The sequence below is a fragment of the Neofelis nebulosa genome, chromosome 8 (assembly GCF_028018385.1).
Source record: "Neofelis nebulosa isolate mNeoNeb1 chromosome 8, mNeoNeb1.pri, whole genome shotgun sequence".
NCBI classification, from domain to species: domain Eukaryota; kingdom Metazoa; phylum Chordata; class Mammalia; order Carnivora; family Felidae; genus Neofelis; species Neofelis nebulosa.
This window is the reverse complement of record NC_080789.1, coordinates 121995137-122011938: the sequence shown is the minus strand read 5'-3', so window position 1 is coordinate 122011938 and position 16802 is coordinate 121995137. Positions and strand designations below refer to the sequence as shown.

Sequence of the window (16802 nt, the reverse complement as noted above, 5' to 3'; positions counted from 1 at the left end):
ATTATTAATATTTTCTGAACACAGTACAATAAAGTTAGAAATGAAAACTAAAAACAAGAAAGCGCTTCCACCTGGAAATTTTTAAAAAATTCTATTAAACAACTCTTGGGTTACAAGGGAAATATACACAGAAGTTACAGAATTTCTGAAAAATGATAATGAAAAGGCTATGAATCAAGAATATATACGTAAAACCTTTATATAGTTATATATTTAAAGCATCTCTATATAAGAAGCAGTGATCGTTAACAATTCAAAGCCCTAAACACCTCTATCAGTTAAAATTAAAAATGGAAAATAAATGCATTAGATCCTCAATTCAAAAATCTAGAAAAAAGAATAAAACCAAAAGCACACAAAGATAATAAAGGCAAATGCAGAAATTGATGAGATTCAAAACAGAAAAATAGTGGATGAAATCCACTAATCAAAATTCTAGGGGCACCTGGGTGGCTCAGTCAGTTAAGCATTGGACTTGGGCTCAGGTCATGATCTCTCCGTTCATGACTTCGAGCCCTGCACGGGACTCTCTGCTGTCACCGAGGAGCCTGCTTGGGATTCTCTGTCTCCCTCTCTTTCTGCCCCTCCCTTGCTTGCACACTCTCTTTCACAAATAAATAAGCATTAAAAAAAAAAAAAGGGCTGCCTATTTAAAAAAAAAATTCTTTGGAAAAGATGCACAAGATAGACCACTAGCTAATTTAATCAAAAGGAGATGTGATGATGGAAGCAGAGTCAGAGAGAAATTTGAAGATGCTATACTGCTGGCTTTGAAGGTGAAAGGAGGGGACAGAAGGTGCTAGAAAAGGCAAGAGAATGGATTCTACCCTAGGGCTTCGAGAAAGAATGCAGCCCTTCTCCTGGTATAAACCTAGGTAGCCCGTGTTTAACCGCTTGAGGTACTGCCAGACTGCTTTCCAAAGCGGTCTCACCATTTTTGGTTATATCCGTCCTAGTGGGTGTGAAATGATTTGTGGCTTTGATTTGCATTTTCCTAATAATGACGTTGAGCGTCTTTCCATGTGCTTCTGAGCCATTTGTATATCTTCTTTGGAGACACATGTATTCAAATTCTTTCCTCGTTCTAAAACTTGTCCCTTTCGTTGTCGAGTTGTAAGAGTTCTTTACACATTCTGGGTATAAGTCGTGTTGCTTTGTGTGAAACATCTTTGCCTGATTGTTCATTTTCCGGGCTCGTTGGTATCGCTCGCTGCCTTCGACCAAGCAGGCCCCTCTCCTGCTTCGTGGACCGGCTTGGTACAGAGGACCCACTGAGAGATTCTGGGGACCTGTACCAACTCTTTCCCTCCTCAGGGAGAAGCATGTGGCTGTCATTTTTGTCTTCTGCTCTGTGCTGAGCAGGGGTGTGGGAGGCTATGGCATCAGTCCAAAGCACTGTCTCTCTTCTCCCCTAGACGACTAGACTGTGCTGACCAGTCCAGAGATTCAAAAGTGGTTAGACAGCAGCTCTGGAAAAGTCGGGGAGGTGGACGTAAAGATAAACTCCTTTCCTCCCTGGGGGTAGCTGACAGCGGGCAGGGAGTTTTCATCCACTCGCTCTGCCAGGCGGGGGGAAGGTCCGTGGCATCTGCCAGCCCAAGCTACTGTGTCCATTCTTCTCCAGGCAGCTAACTGTGCCAGACCTGACAGAGCTTCAAGACTGGCAAGACGAGGGCTAGTCTTCTGGGGAGACTTCTTGGAAAAGTTGGGGTGATGGATATACAGACCAATCTCTTCCTTCCCCTAGGTTAAGTGGGGGGCTGGGGTGGGGGCGCTCTTCCTGGTCACGTGGTGCTTTGCCAGGCACAGGGACTCCCGTGAGACGGTGTTCTGAATCTCCCTACTGACTTCGGAGAGTCTAGTTTTGTGTTCTGTCGGATGCAGGAGCCTTTCAGTTTGTTTCCGGATTTCTCATAAAGAGACTGTCTGTGAATTGGTGCTCAATTGGGGTGTTTGTTGGGGGAAGGAGGGTCCGGGGCTTCCTCCTTCACCATCTTGCTGACATCACCCTCATTTCAGCTTGAAGGACTTCGCTGAGTGTTTATATTGATTGGGAGGATCTGCTAGTGACAGATCTTCTCCGTTTTTGTCTATCTGAGAGTAAGGTAAAACACAAAAAAGCTCCCTTCTTCCCAAGATCCGGTTGTTTTCTTGAATGAAGGCGCCTCAAATTGCTGCAAGTTTTTGGCTCATGTCCAGAGTTCTAAAAAAGTAGATGATGACAGTTTTGCTACTATTCTGATTACTTTCATGGAGAAGTGGATTTTCAGAGGGTTTTATTCCATCATTGCTTTCCCCCTTGTTATTGAAGAAGCTCTGGAAGATCGGTGTCAGAGGTCTGCCGGAAAACCACAGCCAGTAAAAGCTATATATTAAAGTCATTTATTTAAAGGCATTGGTTTATGTGATTGCGAGGGCTTATTAGGTTAAGTCGAAAAAACATAGGCGAGGCTGTCAGGAAGGGTCGGCTGGAGCACTCAGGCATGAGCTGAAGCTGCTGTCCACAGGTAGGATGTCTCCTTCTGGAAAACCTCATTTCTGCTCGAAAGGCCTTATGGAATCAGGCCCACCCGCATCGTCTGCCGTAATCTTTCTTAGTTAACGTAAATTGATTATAGACTCGAATCGCGTCTACAAGATGCCTTCACGGCAACACCTAGATTAGCGTTTGATCGTTTTCATGAGGTCTCTGGGGAAACCAAGCCAACTATGACTGTGCAAATCAGATGAAGTACAAAGCTACAGGAACAGTTTGACTTCACATGGATTAAATGGAAGGAAATTGAGGACGTCTAATATTTTGGGAAACTAAGTGACGTGATGTAGTGCAAAGATCACATAATGTCATACAGAGAACACTGAGATGACCTGGCTGAAGCCTGGCCCTGTGATTGACTACCTCAGAGAGTTTACCAGTCTGTCGGAGCATCAGTCTTCTCAGTTGTGAAAAGAGAATAATAAAGATAAAACCACGGTATGAGATTTAAGTGAGAGAATGTGAGGGACCCCTGAGTTAATGTAAAGACTTGGTGAAAATTGAATTTTATCACACTGATGACTTAAAAACCCTTTTACATTACATCATTTAGAGGACCAAAAGCCAAGAGCATCTGTACATCCCTGGCCTACGTATCCCACCCCCACATGGGAACAGTGGGTGTGTGTCCGTCCGGTCAGCAAATCCCAGATGTCCCTTAGTCTATCTGGTTCACTAGAGCAGTGATCAATACATACAGTTCATTTGTATATTTTAGCATTTTTGCTGCTGCTTGTTTTTGGTAAAAAGAGGCATTAAAAAAAATTTTTTTTTTAACGTTTATTTTTAAGACAGAGAGAGACAGCATGAACAGGGGAGAGTCAGAGAGAGGGAGACACAGAATCTGAAACAGGCTCCAGGCTCTGAGCTGTCAGCACAGAGCCCGACGCGGGGCTCGAACTCATGGACCGTGAGATCATGACCTGAGCCGAAGTCGGCCACTTAACTGACTGAGACACCCAGGCGCCCCTCTCTTTGTGGCATTTTATTTGATTAAAAGCTAAATTCCTAAGTCCATGTAGGAAAATATTAAAAGAAAAAACCATATGGCTTCATAGTTAAACATTCAGTGTTCGATTCGGGGAGTCTTATGTGACAATGTGAAGATATTCCACTTTGTGTGCCCTGTAGAGTGTCACCCACCACAGTAACTGTTCTGTTTGTTCTGTGATCAGTTCCTTATTTTTAGAAAGACTTGCTAATTTATAGTAAATCAACTTTACCATCTGGACAAAATGTGGGAGTGGGGTGGGGTGGGAGGATGGGTTCTATTCTCAGAATTTAAATGGAAAACTCCCTCCTTTTGCCTGGTCAAACCCTGGTTTGGAGATGTGTAAGTACAACCAAAGCAGGAAGAAGCTCCCTTCTGGACTTTTGGGGAAAAATATCTGAGGCCATCTAAGGCACCGAATCCCCAGGCTAATAAACTATTCATCCCCAGACCACGAGGAAGCTTGAGGGGGGAAAATGGTAGGTAAACACTGGGAAAATAGAAATCCTTATATTTTAGTACTGTCATCTTTGGTAAAACTAAGTAAAAGTAGCACATTAGTTGCCACAGGATCCTTAACTAATACAATCTGAGGCCCCCCCAAATTTTGTTAAGTGTATATGAGTATACTAAAGTTGTGTAGAAAATGTCACATATGTTGAAGCAATCATGTTTTTATAGGACTTTAACAAAGCGATTGACTGAATGACTTCTATAAATGGATTTCTCAGTCAACTCCACTGGTAACTGCGATGGTAATTGAAGATGACCACAGCAATTTACTCAAAAACAAATTCACAAGGCAGTGTAACTTCAGTAAAAACCGAGGGCGATCATGACGTTGCCACACCTGTAGTAAAAGAATGAAAGAAATGTCAACTCCAGATCGGGGGGAGGAAGGTCTCTGTGGATCATACGGCAATCGTAGCTGAAGTCCACGGTTTTGCGGAGACTACTTTGTGGTACTAGAATGAGGCTGTTTCAGGGGCCGGCAAACTTGCTCTGTAAAGGGCTCTCGTAAGTGTTTTAGGCTTTGTGGGCGTCGGGTCTCAGTCACAACTACTGAGTCTGCCACTGTGGCTTGAAAGCAGCGATAGAAAATATGTGAACGGGCGTAGGTGTTTCAGTAAACCTTTACAAAAATCATGTGTTGGGCTGGATTTGGCCCTCCGACTGTGGCTTGCTGACTCCTGCTCTAATCAGTAAGAAGCTGCCTCGTGCATATGTTTTAAGTATAGACAAGGGAGGCGGGAAGAGAGAAAGGGAGAGACAGAAAGAAGCATATTACAAAAAGTATTTAAAAATGAGTGATTCATTTGGTGGGAGGGATTAATCGCTTAAGACCGTTTTCCAAACTGGCCGTCGGAAGTGAGACCTCTCGATTTAAAAAGTCAGGCAACAGTAAAGAAAATGCTGTTGGACTGAGAAAAAGATAGGAAAGGGAATAATACAGATTGACCCTCGTAACATGAACCGTGGGAGGGTTGGTACAAAACCCAGGAGGCTGCGTGCCGGCGGGGGCTCCCCAGACACAGCTGAGGGGCTTGGGAAAGAGGGGCCCTGCCGAAGGAAGGGTGGTGGTGAGGTCTTGGAGTCTGGAGAGGGTGCTGCGTCCATCAGTCAAGCCTTCAACTTCCAATCTTGAGCTGCCGGAGTTCCAGCCCTGGCCTTGCTGGCAAAGATCATGTGCCCTCGGGCCAGTCACCTAGCTTGTGTGGGCCAAAGGTTCCTCATCTGTGACGCCTCCTCCAGCAGTAAGTGTGGGGTTGTGGAACACGGATGCATCACACTGGATTCCGAGAAACCCTGATCTCTTGTCCCTTCTCTTAAAAAGTCAAACACAAGCGTTTAAGAGTGAGAGAAAATTCCAGACTATGGCATGTAAGCGCCCTTTGGCAGGATTTTCGCAGCATCACAAATAGGACTAAGACAAGCTTCTGGAGGGCATTCGGTTTAGATGAAGAGCTACCCCTTCAGAAAGAAGGAACTTTCAGTAATGGTTCTTGGTAACTTATCAACTCTCCTTTTCCAGAGACACTTTCCTGGTCTTCGGGGCCACTTTGCCACCAGTGCCTCTTTGATATGCCAACTGTTTAAAGGCGGCAGTTCAGTTAGTCAGGGAGAAGGGGACTGAGTGAAGGCTGCTGTGCACGTAACTCCTGTGCCTGGGAATTCAAAGGGCACAGCAAGTCTCCGCCCTTTAGGGAGAGCGACTTTTATATTTTTAACATAGCGGTCTCCAGATAATGTGGCTGGAGCTGACTAAAATGCTGTTTAAGAAGATGGGGAGGGAGGAAGAGATGGAAAGTGGTATTTTGAGACCTGGAAGAAGGCTTTTTATGTGCAGTATATACCGTGACCCCTGATTTTGTGCCAGTTAAACATTCCGTGTACAGTGATGGCTGGGGGCTTTCGGAGCACCGATGTTGAGAACTCCCGGGTGTGACTCCATGTTTCAACATTTTATACATTGTACACGTTACCAGCTCAGCATCCACAACCCCTGGTCTCTTGCACTTAACCCTTAATCACTTATTTCCAAAAGTGTTAAGGATTAATGCTTCATACCAACTTTTGCCCTTCTGTGAATCTGCAGTAACCAGTTTTCTAGGACCAGTGTGAATCGAATCCAGAACATTAAACCATTGCTCTTTGCACAAGAAAACCCACAGAGCTTATGGGAATACTGGGACTAAGGGGCACAGCACCCCACAACTTCATCACCGATACGGTCTAAAAAAAAAAAAAAGAGGAACCTAATAAAAATAGCAGTAGTTTTAAGTGTTGCTAAATGGCCAGGAAATGGACAAATACCACAATAAATGTGGCAGGTTATCGTGAAGAGGACCTGAAGGGTGCCTGTGGTAGGAAACACTGGAAGGGGCTGCGTCTCTGGGACTGTTGTGAAGTAGAGGAAGGAGTGATTTGGAGTCAGACATGAGGTGGTAACCCCAGGTAGAGCCCAGGGTGACCGCCCACATGGGGAGAAACCGACGGAGTTGGCGATGTTTGAGGGGTGCGTGGCTTGTGTATTCCTGTGTGGCACCGTTCGGCCAGGTGCAGTTTTCTGTGTCCACCTCGTGTTCCTCGTGGACTCAAGTGCACACGACTAAATGGGAAAAGTACATTATGCCCGATCCTTCCCTCACGTATCAATCGCGTTAGAACAAACACGCATTTTCAAAACGAGTGCCGTAGCCGAACGGACTGTGTTTGCTAACCTGGCCCCGATGACGGTGGAATGCTCTAAGAGAGCCTTCCGTCCGTCGGCGGTGGCCCAATAAGAGTTTCAAAAAATGCGGACGTAGAACTATGGTTGGTAAAAATGGAAAATAAAATGATATTTATAGGGTATTCACCGAAGAGATTTCTTTTCTCTGTTCATCTTACAGCAAGTCCATTTTGGTGTGGAAGTTTCCATTGTTTACTAATAAAATAATTCACAGGTTGAAGGCAAAGCTCTAGGTAGTGAAGAGATTCGGTTTTACTTGTACTTCTTCAAGGTGCAGCTAAAGGGACTCTTAGTACCGAGTCTTTAAATTGATTTGCATTGGAGAGAAACCCAGTGGAGACAGAGGAACGAGGGATCCACTTTGTGAGTCATCAAAGTGCTTTATTTTGTAAAGCCTGGCTCATGACTGGAGTGTATTGTTAGCACTAGGAGATACAAGGCAAACTTCCTCACTCTGTCCAAATAGTTCATTGACAGAAATGAATGACAGAGACTGTTACAGACAAAAAGAAAGCATTTTGTAAACTTCTAAAAGCATACACACACTGGCCACAAAGGAAATAGTTACTCAAATAATGTACGGGTACCTTATCTTTACTTCAGGGTCTCACCTCTGTAGTCTTGGGCCAAAGAAACCACAGTATACCTTCAGAATACTCGAACTGACTTGATTCCAGAATGAACGGGGGGGGGGGGGGGGGGCAGACCAGTCTCGATTAATTCAAATGCGTAAAATACGGATTCGGACAACCATGTCATGGTGGTAACACCATCTACCGTGGAGGACGAACCCGGGGGAAGTCCATAATGGTCCGGTGGTGTTGCTGCTGGCCTCCGGAGGTCCTGACTTGCCATCAGCACGTGTTTTCTGAAGTAAACCCACACACACTGGGCACAGTTGCAGCCCTGATCAGCCCGGAAGTAAAGTCACTGCAAGAGGCAGTATGGCAGGGGGTATTTGTGATTGTGAGTAATCACTGGAGGGTGGATTTTTTTTTTTTTTTCCTTTTCTGAAACTGCCTACAAAAATCATCTCATGTTTTACACAAAGAATTTCAAAGGCACAGCTTTAGCACAGTGTATAAGTTGATAACCTACTCTAAGCAAGTCTAGTATTTTAGCTTGACGCCTTTCAGAAAATGCCAGAAAGTTGGTAAATACATGATCGATGTTGAAAATTTATAAACTGATTAAAACACAATCAGCACAGTTTAGGGCAATGAACTTACATAACCAGATTTGGGTTAAACATTAAAAAAAAAAATCATCGGGTTGATAAATGTACATCTGGAGGAAACAAAACCACCTTTTACTTTCATTGTAGAAGACTGCCTACCGTGTACTTTGAATAAAACACCCAAAAACATGACTGCAGGGTACATTTCAAAATATGACAAACATTATTTCACCTACACTGTAAAATGACTTTACATGTAAACTTCAAAAATCACATGCTGTACATTAAATTTTTAGATTCAAAAATATCCCTGTTTTCCTAATAATGTAAACAGTAAAATTGAGGGTTTCAGTTAAAGGGATAATTCATAACAAAATACCACTGTTTAAACAATGGTCAAACATAAACATCTTATAATTTAGATCTGCCGTCGTTAACAGGAGAGTTCAGAGTTCTAATGCTTTGCTCACCTTCCCACAGTAGGAGATGTAGATACCATTGCCCGAAACTATGCACTTTTCAGGTAAGCTTTATTTTTATTTTGTAGCATAAATTCCTATATTGCAACATAAGAGTGTAACAGTGAAGAAGCTCCAGGCAAGAAAAGAGAAGTAAGCAGTTTTCCTGGACATACTTACTGAGGTGAAAAATGTACAGGGAAGAGTCACTAGGGGCATCAGCTTCTTGCTGGAGGAGGGGCATTTGTTCCCGGACCCCGGGGGCCCCCCGCCCCTGGACACCGTGTGGAGGCGGAACCCTGAAGCAGGGCACGCCCCCGCCTGGTGCCAGGGGCCCGGGGCACAGCTGTTAAGGAGCGTCAGCGTGCGTGGTAGAAATGTAACATTCGCAGTAAGTTTTTTTCTTTTAATCACCATCATTATTATCATCATTATTATTATCTTCATTATTATTATGAATACTGTCACATCTTTCAACTCCAAAAAATAAACTGATCCACAGTTTATCGTGTGATGCCAACATGGTTGGTCTGACATGCATTTCCTTCATCCCCTCCCCCCGCATGTGCTCATTCATTCATTCATTCGTCCGCAGCTGGAATCAGAGGGTTGTTGCCCAAACACACCCTGACCGAAGCTGATCAGTTTTCATTAATTAATTTTTAAGACACGCACGCGCACACACGCGCGCGCGCACACACACACACACACACACACACACGTGTCAGAAATAGCTAGAACGATGCTGGGAAATATCAGGTAGCTGTTAAAGCGAGTAGCCTCCAAATCAGTCATCTTGGCCTGAAGATGTAAACGAGGAGGTGTGCTTCACTGAGTTTGGTTTTCATTTTTCCTACGCCGAAGCCACCTCTGTCCTTCCCATGCTCATGTCCGTCCGAGGTCATGTGGGAGGTTACGTCAAGATGTGGCCAATAAAGTCCAAAAAGCGCTTTGAATACTGTTCTGGGTTCACGGTCGAGATCTCTGCACCAGCCTAGGCAGATGGAAAGGAGAGGAATATCGATATAATCACTACTCAGTATGTAGAGCATTGTTTTCAATTGCGGCTAAACATAAAGCTAATAATAATAACCTGTGCCCCGTTCTTAAAACAGAACTCAGAATTCTATCTTGGATATTGCATCTGAATATCTGAATGGTCCAGGTTCTTAGGATCTGTGTGAAAACGAGGCAGAGAGGCTGAACCACAGATGCTGTTATCACACATACTGTGACTGTAGCAACTGAAAAAAACACCTTGAACTAGCCACGTCTGGGATGTTCCTTTCAAACAGTGGACTCCATGTGGCCTACATTCGGAAGCCATGTAATCAATGTTTGTTTTTCAGGAGAACAGATTGGAGATACCTTGAGAATGACACAAACAGCAACATTCGGCTGAAGGGGAATTCCAAGGACAACGACCTAGGATTGCATTTCTCTTCCAGGACCCGGGTAAGTGGCTGAGTGCTCAAACGAGAGGGGTGACAGCAGCAGCAGGGTCCGTGTCAGCTGGCACCGTAACCAGGTGGGACGTGAGGCTGCTGATCGCACCTCCCCCAGCAGGGCACAGCAGTGCCATTGTTCCCCTTCACAGTGACCCGCTCAGGGCAAGGAAGCAGGGGCCCCTCGAGGAGGCTCAGTGGGGGACTTCCTATTACCAGAGGCGATGCTGGCGACCAGACTCGAGGTCTGGAGTTACCAGCCAGTGTCCTGAGCTGCAAAGGGCAAGACCAGTTTTACTAAGTCACCAGGTGCTATTTTTAGACACCCATAGTCACTGGGGAACCTGTAATTTCCATGCCTGGCCTGGGCCGCCGGGATCTCCACGGACGAGCCCGGGCCTCGAAGGCAGAGAATAGTTCCCAGCAGCTCAGCACGGCATTCCTTTGCTAAGAGTAATGTCTTGCTCCTGCAAATGCAAACTGTACACAGTTTCAGACCATGTGGTGTATGACAGAGCTGGGCTGGTGCCTTCCAGTGGAGACTCGAGTGGAGCCACGTTTGCCACGGCAAATTTCCAATTTCACGTGGTGTGTGATGTTACGGTGAGAATGGGGAAGGAGGGGAACGAACACGGAGCACCTCCCCGGCGCTCGGCCTGTTCGCCTCACGTCTCCTCCACAAGACCCCTTCAGCGAGGCAGTGGGGCTCCCTTCTTAGTTAGGGGACCTGAAGCTCTCGCGGTTACACGGCCGGGAAAGCTGAAATCGGGGTTCTGAGCCAGTTCTGTCTCTGTAGCATGCCCGTGGTTCTCCATCAGAGGTGAGCATCGGAATGACTACAGAGCCGTTGAGGGACCTCCCCCAGCTTCTTGGCCCGGACTCAGAATCGGGGAAGGGGCCTGTGGGCCTGGCACGCACACACTTCACAAATGCCATGCGGGAGGCCGCGATGCCAGCAGGTGAGAGCCGCCGGGTGCCCTCCTCTCTCGCCGACGCAGGAGTTCCGGCACTTTCACTGGGCCGGGGGGGGGGGGGTTCTCGGTCATGCTTTGCACGGGGCTGGAATTCCGTAAGTAGTAGCTGATGGTGCAAGTGAAATGTTTCTTTGGCAAACAGAATATGGTTTTGGGCTGGTTCCCTTGCTGGGAGGGCAGCCTAGCCTGTTTGATTGTAAGATACAGAAAAAGAGCCTTTAATAGAGGCTGGTGTTCTGGTGTATGCTGGCTGGTTGTACACACTACTGCTCCTTCCAGTGTGAACAAGCCAAGACACAAGTCTGTCTCTATGGGATGGGGGTCTGCAGCCTTTTTAGCAACACCTGGAAAGCCGAAATGAATCTCTATGATACAAGCATAATGGATACTCACCACCTGGGAGGTTCAGCCAGGCAGGTGGGATTGCTGGTAGGGCATGGGGCCGGGACTAGCACAGAGCAAGGGGCCGGGCTAGGTCCTGGGGAGCAGTCCCCTTTCTACCACCTTCTAGTGCCGTGACCCTGACAAGTTACCATTTACGCTTTCTTCCTCAGTTTCTTCAGCTGATAAACAGGGATACAGGCTTGTCATGGGGATTCAGTAAGCCAACATATGCCTAGCATAGTGATAATTTACAGCAAGAACAATAAAGGTGAGGAATTTATATTATTAAACTTTGATCTTGCACCCAAAAGTTTTCTGTAGTAAAAAATACACAATTCGCTGTGCAAAAGGAAAGATAATACTGCATATCTGGGAAGTGTCTGAAGCACAGAAGAGTGCTTCAGTTCTGAACATTTTACAGTTTCGAGAATTCGTGTTAAAACACTTAGTTATCTTCACTTTTGTCTTTGAAGCATTTTTCAAACAAAAACGAATTCGCACAGTATTCTAGAGATGCACGTGTGTGCTAATACCCCAGTGTGGAAAAAGACGACTGGCCGCTGAGTTGAAGTGACCTGCCCAAAGCGTAGGGAATCGTGGTGGGAGCTGGTATTAGCTGTTGGCATTTGCTGGCTCCAAATCTCGCACTCGGAACATGACCCCCCAAGGTAACAAGAACCCCTGAGGGACTCTGGACAGCTCAGTGGGAGGGAGGCAACCACAGCTGGTCCCTGCACTCCAGACTGCAGCAAGGGCCCAAGAGCACAGAAGGAAACAAAGTGGAGATACTTACGCCATGTTTAACAGTTTTTGCAGCGTGGGCAGCTTTCTTCTTTGCATCATAATGAGTCAAGATGTCAATAATTGCCATAAAGTACACCTCTTTCCTGGGCGAGTCTGTAAAGGGATGAGAGAGAGCAGTGATTGTGGGACAAATGACGCCACCTGGAAAGGCACGTCCTGGGGGTGAGGGACTCAGGACAGAACAGGGTTTGGAGGAGTCTGAAAACTAAGGCCATGTCCATGTAAGTTCAGACACATGCTAAAAAAAAACTTTTACCCCCTCCTCCATGTTTTATGGAATAGAGAGATGGGCAGACTGGGTGAGGGGACTGGGAGAGACCGGCTTCCGGTTATGGGAGGAACAAGTCACGGAGCAGAAAGGCACAGCGTAGGGAACACAGCAGTGACTCGGCACCAGGGCTGAGAGGTGGGCAGGTGCGGGCACGGCAGAAAGCCCAGCGCAGCGCCTAAAATCGCTGTGTTGTCCACCGGAAGTTAACGTTAACACTGTGTATCAGCTATCCCCAAATACAAAAAAAGTTAACTGATAAATAAAATAGTAATTTGGAAAAAGCATCCACGTAACTCCTGCATATCCCTGTTAAACAGCTTAACTTTCCCCAATTCCCTCTCAATTCAAAAAGTAAAAAAGTATCACCCTAGGATGTTACCAGTAGAGGTCCAAGGGGGAGGTGGTTTTTAATTTTTGTCAATCTGCATTTTCTTTAACGATTATGGATTGCTTTGGTGTAGAGAGAGATGCTCATACAACAGGTAGATGGAATTACGCTCCTCACTCCTAGTCTACCGTTAACTACAGGCACACCTTGCTTTACGGTGCTTTGCACATACTGCGTTTTCCACAGGTTGAAGGTTCATGGCAACCCTGTGTCAAGCAAGTCCGCCGGCACCATTTTCCCAATGGCATTTGCTCACTTCGTGACTCCGACACATTCTGGTAATCCTAGCAACAGTTTAGACTTTTTCATTATTGTATTTGCACGGTGATCTGTGATCAATGATTACAATTCACTGAAGGCTCAGATGATGGTATTAGTATATTTGAGCGATGAAGTATTTTTAAAATAAGGTACGTACATTGTTTATTAAAGATATAACGCTGTTGCACACTTAGACTATACAGCAGTGTAAACATAACTTCTATATGTACCAGGAAACCAGAACATTCATCTGACTCACGTGGTGGTGGTGGTCTAGAACTGACCCTGCAACACCTTTGAGGTGTGCCTGTCCTTACAGCCGTTCATAATTCTGAGTCTAGCATCAGAACTGCAGAAAGGCATTTATCATCTCTAAGATCCGTCTTCCACGTATTTCCACAAATAGGCTGTTTTAATTATAAACAATAAGAAAAGTACATTTGACTACATCTCATTTTCTGCACTGAAGAAAATTCTGGGGAGCAAAATAACTCAAGCTCACTTGGCTGATATGCCACATCTTTTTTTTTTTTTTTTTTTAAACAATGATGAACCACAATTGTTATTACTCAAAAAATAAGAGGACTGTTTTTATCCTACCTCCAAATTATCTTGGTTTTCTCATGTCTCAGTAGCTAAGGTAGAAGGTGATATTCCTTCAAATATCCAGTCACCCAGATTTGGAGGATTAAGATTGGGCTCACTTAGACAAGAGGGCCATAGAGACCCCTTAATGGGCGGCCAGGGGGCACAGCAGAGGACAGACAGACACAACAGCAGACCAGACACCCTCATCCCACGCCCTGGGCCAGCTTCAGCGCTCCTGAAAGGGGAAGGGCCGGTAGCGGTAGCGATGAGGCGCCAGCCCTCCAGGGCGTCCGCATGAGCCTCCCCCCCACCGTGAGGCACACTAGGGACTTCGTGTGTGCCTAGCTCAGGATGGATTCCTGACGTTTTGGATCCACGTAAGAGATGGCGAAGAAAAAAAAATTTTTAAACGTTTCTTCTATATGTTATCTGTCCGCACCTAAGTGTGGGTACGTGGGTGTTACATAGTTTGTGGCTTCACTCCATTCCAACATCACAAAATTCAAGGGCCCGATCACATCCCGTTTCAAAACCAGAGATGAGTTACCCTTAACATGCTCGTGTCCCTGAGTCAGCTACTGAGGCTCTGGAGAATAAGCCTTGGAGGGCAGCAGACTTTTAACCGGGATTATGATTACTAGTGGGAAACAATGCAAAAATCAAGTCACTTCATACATAAAAAGAGGTGGTAAGAGCTCAGCTTACTTTCATGGCATTTAATCCCATAAACGTCAATGTTTGGATCAAACTCCCCCGGGGCCAAAGGCGGTGAGCTGTTGAGCGTGTTTCCAGGACTGTCCGGAGGGGTTCCCACGGGGTGGGTGCCGTCGCTCTCCCCCTCCTCTTCCCCGTCGTTCTCCTCACACTCCACCTCCTCCTGCTCGGCTCGCTCCACATCATGGATTCCCACCAGCAGGCTGTAGTCCATGAGCTTCAGCTGGGCGAGAAACTGAGGGTGGGAGGCAGCAGGGTCAGTCAGGCCTTCAAACCCCACATCTGGAGAAAACAAGCTCAGGAAAATGCACACGGGGGAAGGCTGTGAGCCAGGGGGCGGCAGAAACGAGAAGAGGGTCTTCCCGAGAGGCGGCCAGCCAGGAGCCTCCTTTGGGATGCTCTCCCAGCCCCGCGGAAGCTTCGCGGGCCGAAAACGGAGCCCCACACCCCGGGCCGGCCCGGCGCTAGTAGTATTTTCCCTGAGACGCCAAGCTGGATGCCGAGAGGCGGGCACACATCCCATGGAGGCTGGATTAGCCCAGAGAGCACAGCACATGGCTGGCAAGGAGGGAAGAGAGCTGCCCTCCCAACAACTAAGACTGGCCGAGGGGAAAGACCAGGGACCTCCCAAGTGGCTTCCAGCAGTCTCTTGTGAAAGCACTTGGAAATTCAGCACACTGGGCCGAGGACGTGAGTACGCTGTCCGTCCCCACTAAGTAAAAGCCCAAATGTCCCAACTGACCAGCAAACGCCTGTGTCAGTGCTCGGGTGAGTAACACAGTCCTGTCCTGCTCAGGTTTCCTTCTGGAAGCGGGGAGACTGGAGGAGCTGAGGGCGTGGTCCACTTCGCATGAGGCAGCACAGGCCCAGGACCCCCCTCCCCGCTCGTCCCGTTCCAGCCGCGGGTAGAACGGAACGTGGGCCGAGACCTGGCTCTGAGGGTCAGCCTGCCTCTCCTACTCCTCTCTGGACTTCTCACGCCATTTTTCTTTTCTCTTCTTAGGAGACGCACCCAGACACGTGTTCTAATCGCTCCATTAAAGTGTGGCTAGAACTGAGGGCAAAACGTGCCGGCCCGTCTGCTGGCTAAAACCCCACAGCTCCCCGGTCCCCACCCAGCTGGCTCCGCACAGGGTCCGGTTCTGCTCCCACCCCGTGCCCATGGCCCAAGAAGACGCAGGGCCCCAGCTCTCGGAGGGCCTGATGCCACCCTCGTTCGGTGACGCAGAGCAGCCAGCTGGCCTCCGGCCATCCCGGCAGAAGTTAGGACATGAACTTCCTTACACAAAGGGCAAGCATGTGAAATGACCGGTCTTGGGAGTTATGGCCGAAAATGAGTGAAACGAAATCCATTTGTGGAGACCTGCAGGAACCCCCCCCCCCCCCCCCCCGCCCCGGCCCCCCAGCCTGTAGGGAAGCAGCTCGGTGTCTGAGCTGAAGGAGAAGCCAGGAGGGGACCTCCCACGCCAGCTGTGCCCAGAGGCCTTCCGTTCCTCACCAGCCCAGGCCTCCTCCTGCTCTCCTCTTTCTTAGCTCCCATTTCCATGTCTTCCCACCACGAATCCCCTGGGGCCAGGCTGACTCTTCCTCACTGAAGCTCAGGGGGGAAAAGGAAATCACACAAATCCTCGTTTAGGCGTGTAAGCAAGGTAGGAGAGCCCTAATACCTAAAAACGGATAACGTGCAAACCCTTTGCCAAAAGAGTACTCAGCAGCCAACAGGTACACAAAAAGATGCTCCACATCACTCATCATCAGGGAAATGCAAATCAAAACCACAATGAGGGGGTCACACCTGTCAGAATGGCTGGTGTCAGAAAGACGAGATAACAGGTGTTGGCCAGGATGTGGAGAAAAGAGAAGCTTGTGCACTGTCGGTGGGGATGTAAATCGGTGCGGCCAGCATGGAAAACGGTATGAAAATTCCTCAAGGAATTAAAAACAGAACTACCCTACGATCCAGCAATCCCAGTTCTGGGTGCATATCCACAGGAAACAAAACCATTATCTCGAAGATATATCTGTACTCCCATGTCCGCTGCAGCATTATTCATAATAGCCAAGGTATGGAAATGACCTGTCAGTGGATAACTGGATCGAGAAAATGGGGTATGTGTACACTGAGGAATGTTGTTTCATCTTAAAAAAAGAAAGAAAAATTCTGTCACTGTGAACCCGCTGGGCGTTACGCTAAACGAAATAAGCCAGACAGGAAAGACAAATACCGTGTGGTATCACTTATGTGTGTGTGTATGTTGCGGGGGGGGGGGGGGGGGGGGTGTGAACTCACAGAATCAATAGAAAAGTGGTTGCCAGGAGCCGGTGGGGGGTGGTGTGGAAGAACTAAGGAGAGTTGGAAAAAGGGTGCAAACCTACAGCTATCAGATGTGTAAGGTCTGAGGATCTAACGCACAACGTGGTGACTGTAGTTGGTAACACCGTGTCGCGTATAACTGAAGATCGCTAAGAGGGTAGGACTTAAACGTTCTCACCAGAAGAACAAAAAAAGGTAAATATCTGAGGTAATGGTTGTGTTCCTAACTTGATGGGGGAATCCTCTGACGATGGATACGTACAGC

The 16802-nt window shown here is 47.1% G+C and overlaps 1 protein-coding gene across 5 annotated transcripts in view; it reads right to left on the bottom strand.

The window, feature by feature from the left end:
* Positions 1-7119: 7119 nt before the first annotated feature.
* PIP4K2A (phosphatidylinositol-5-phosphate 4-kinase type 2 alpha) overlaps positions 7120-16802 on the bottom strand; it is a 186099-nt gene continuing 176416 nt past the window's right edge. For all 5 annotated transcript variants that reach the window (XM_058681714.1, XM_058681716.1, XM_058681712.1 and 2 more), the window contains 3 exons: positions 14215-14458; positions 11991-12094; positions 7120-9388 (listed from right to left, as the gene is read on the bottom strand). In XM_058681714.1, coding sequence (XP_058537697.1) covers positions 9308-9388; positions 11991-12094; positions 14215-14458 — 429 coding nt within the window. In that variant the 3' untranslated portion in view covers positions 7120-9307. The remainder of the gene's footprint in view (positions 9389-11990; positions 12095-14214; positions 14459-16802) is intronic.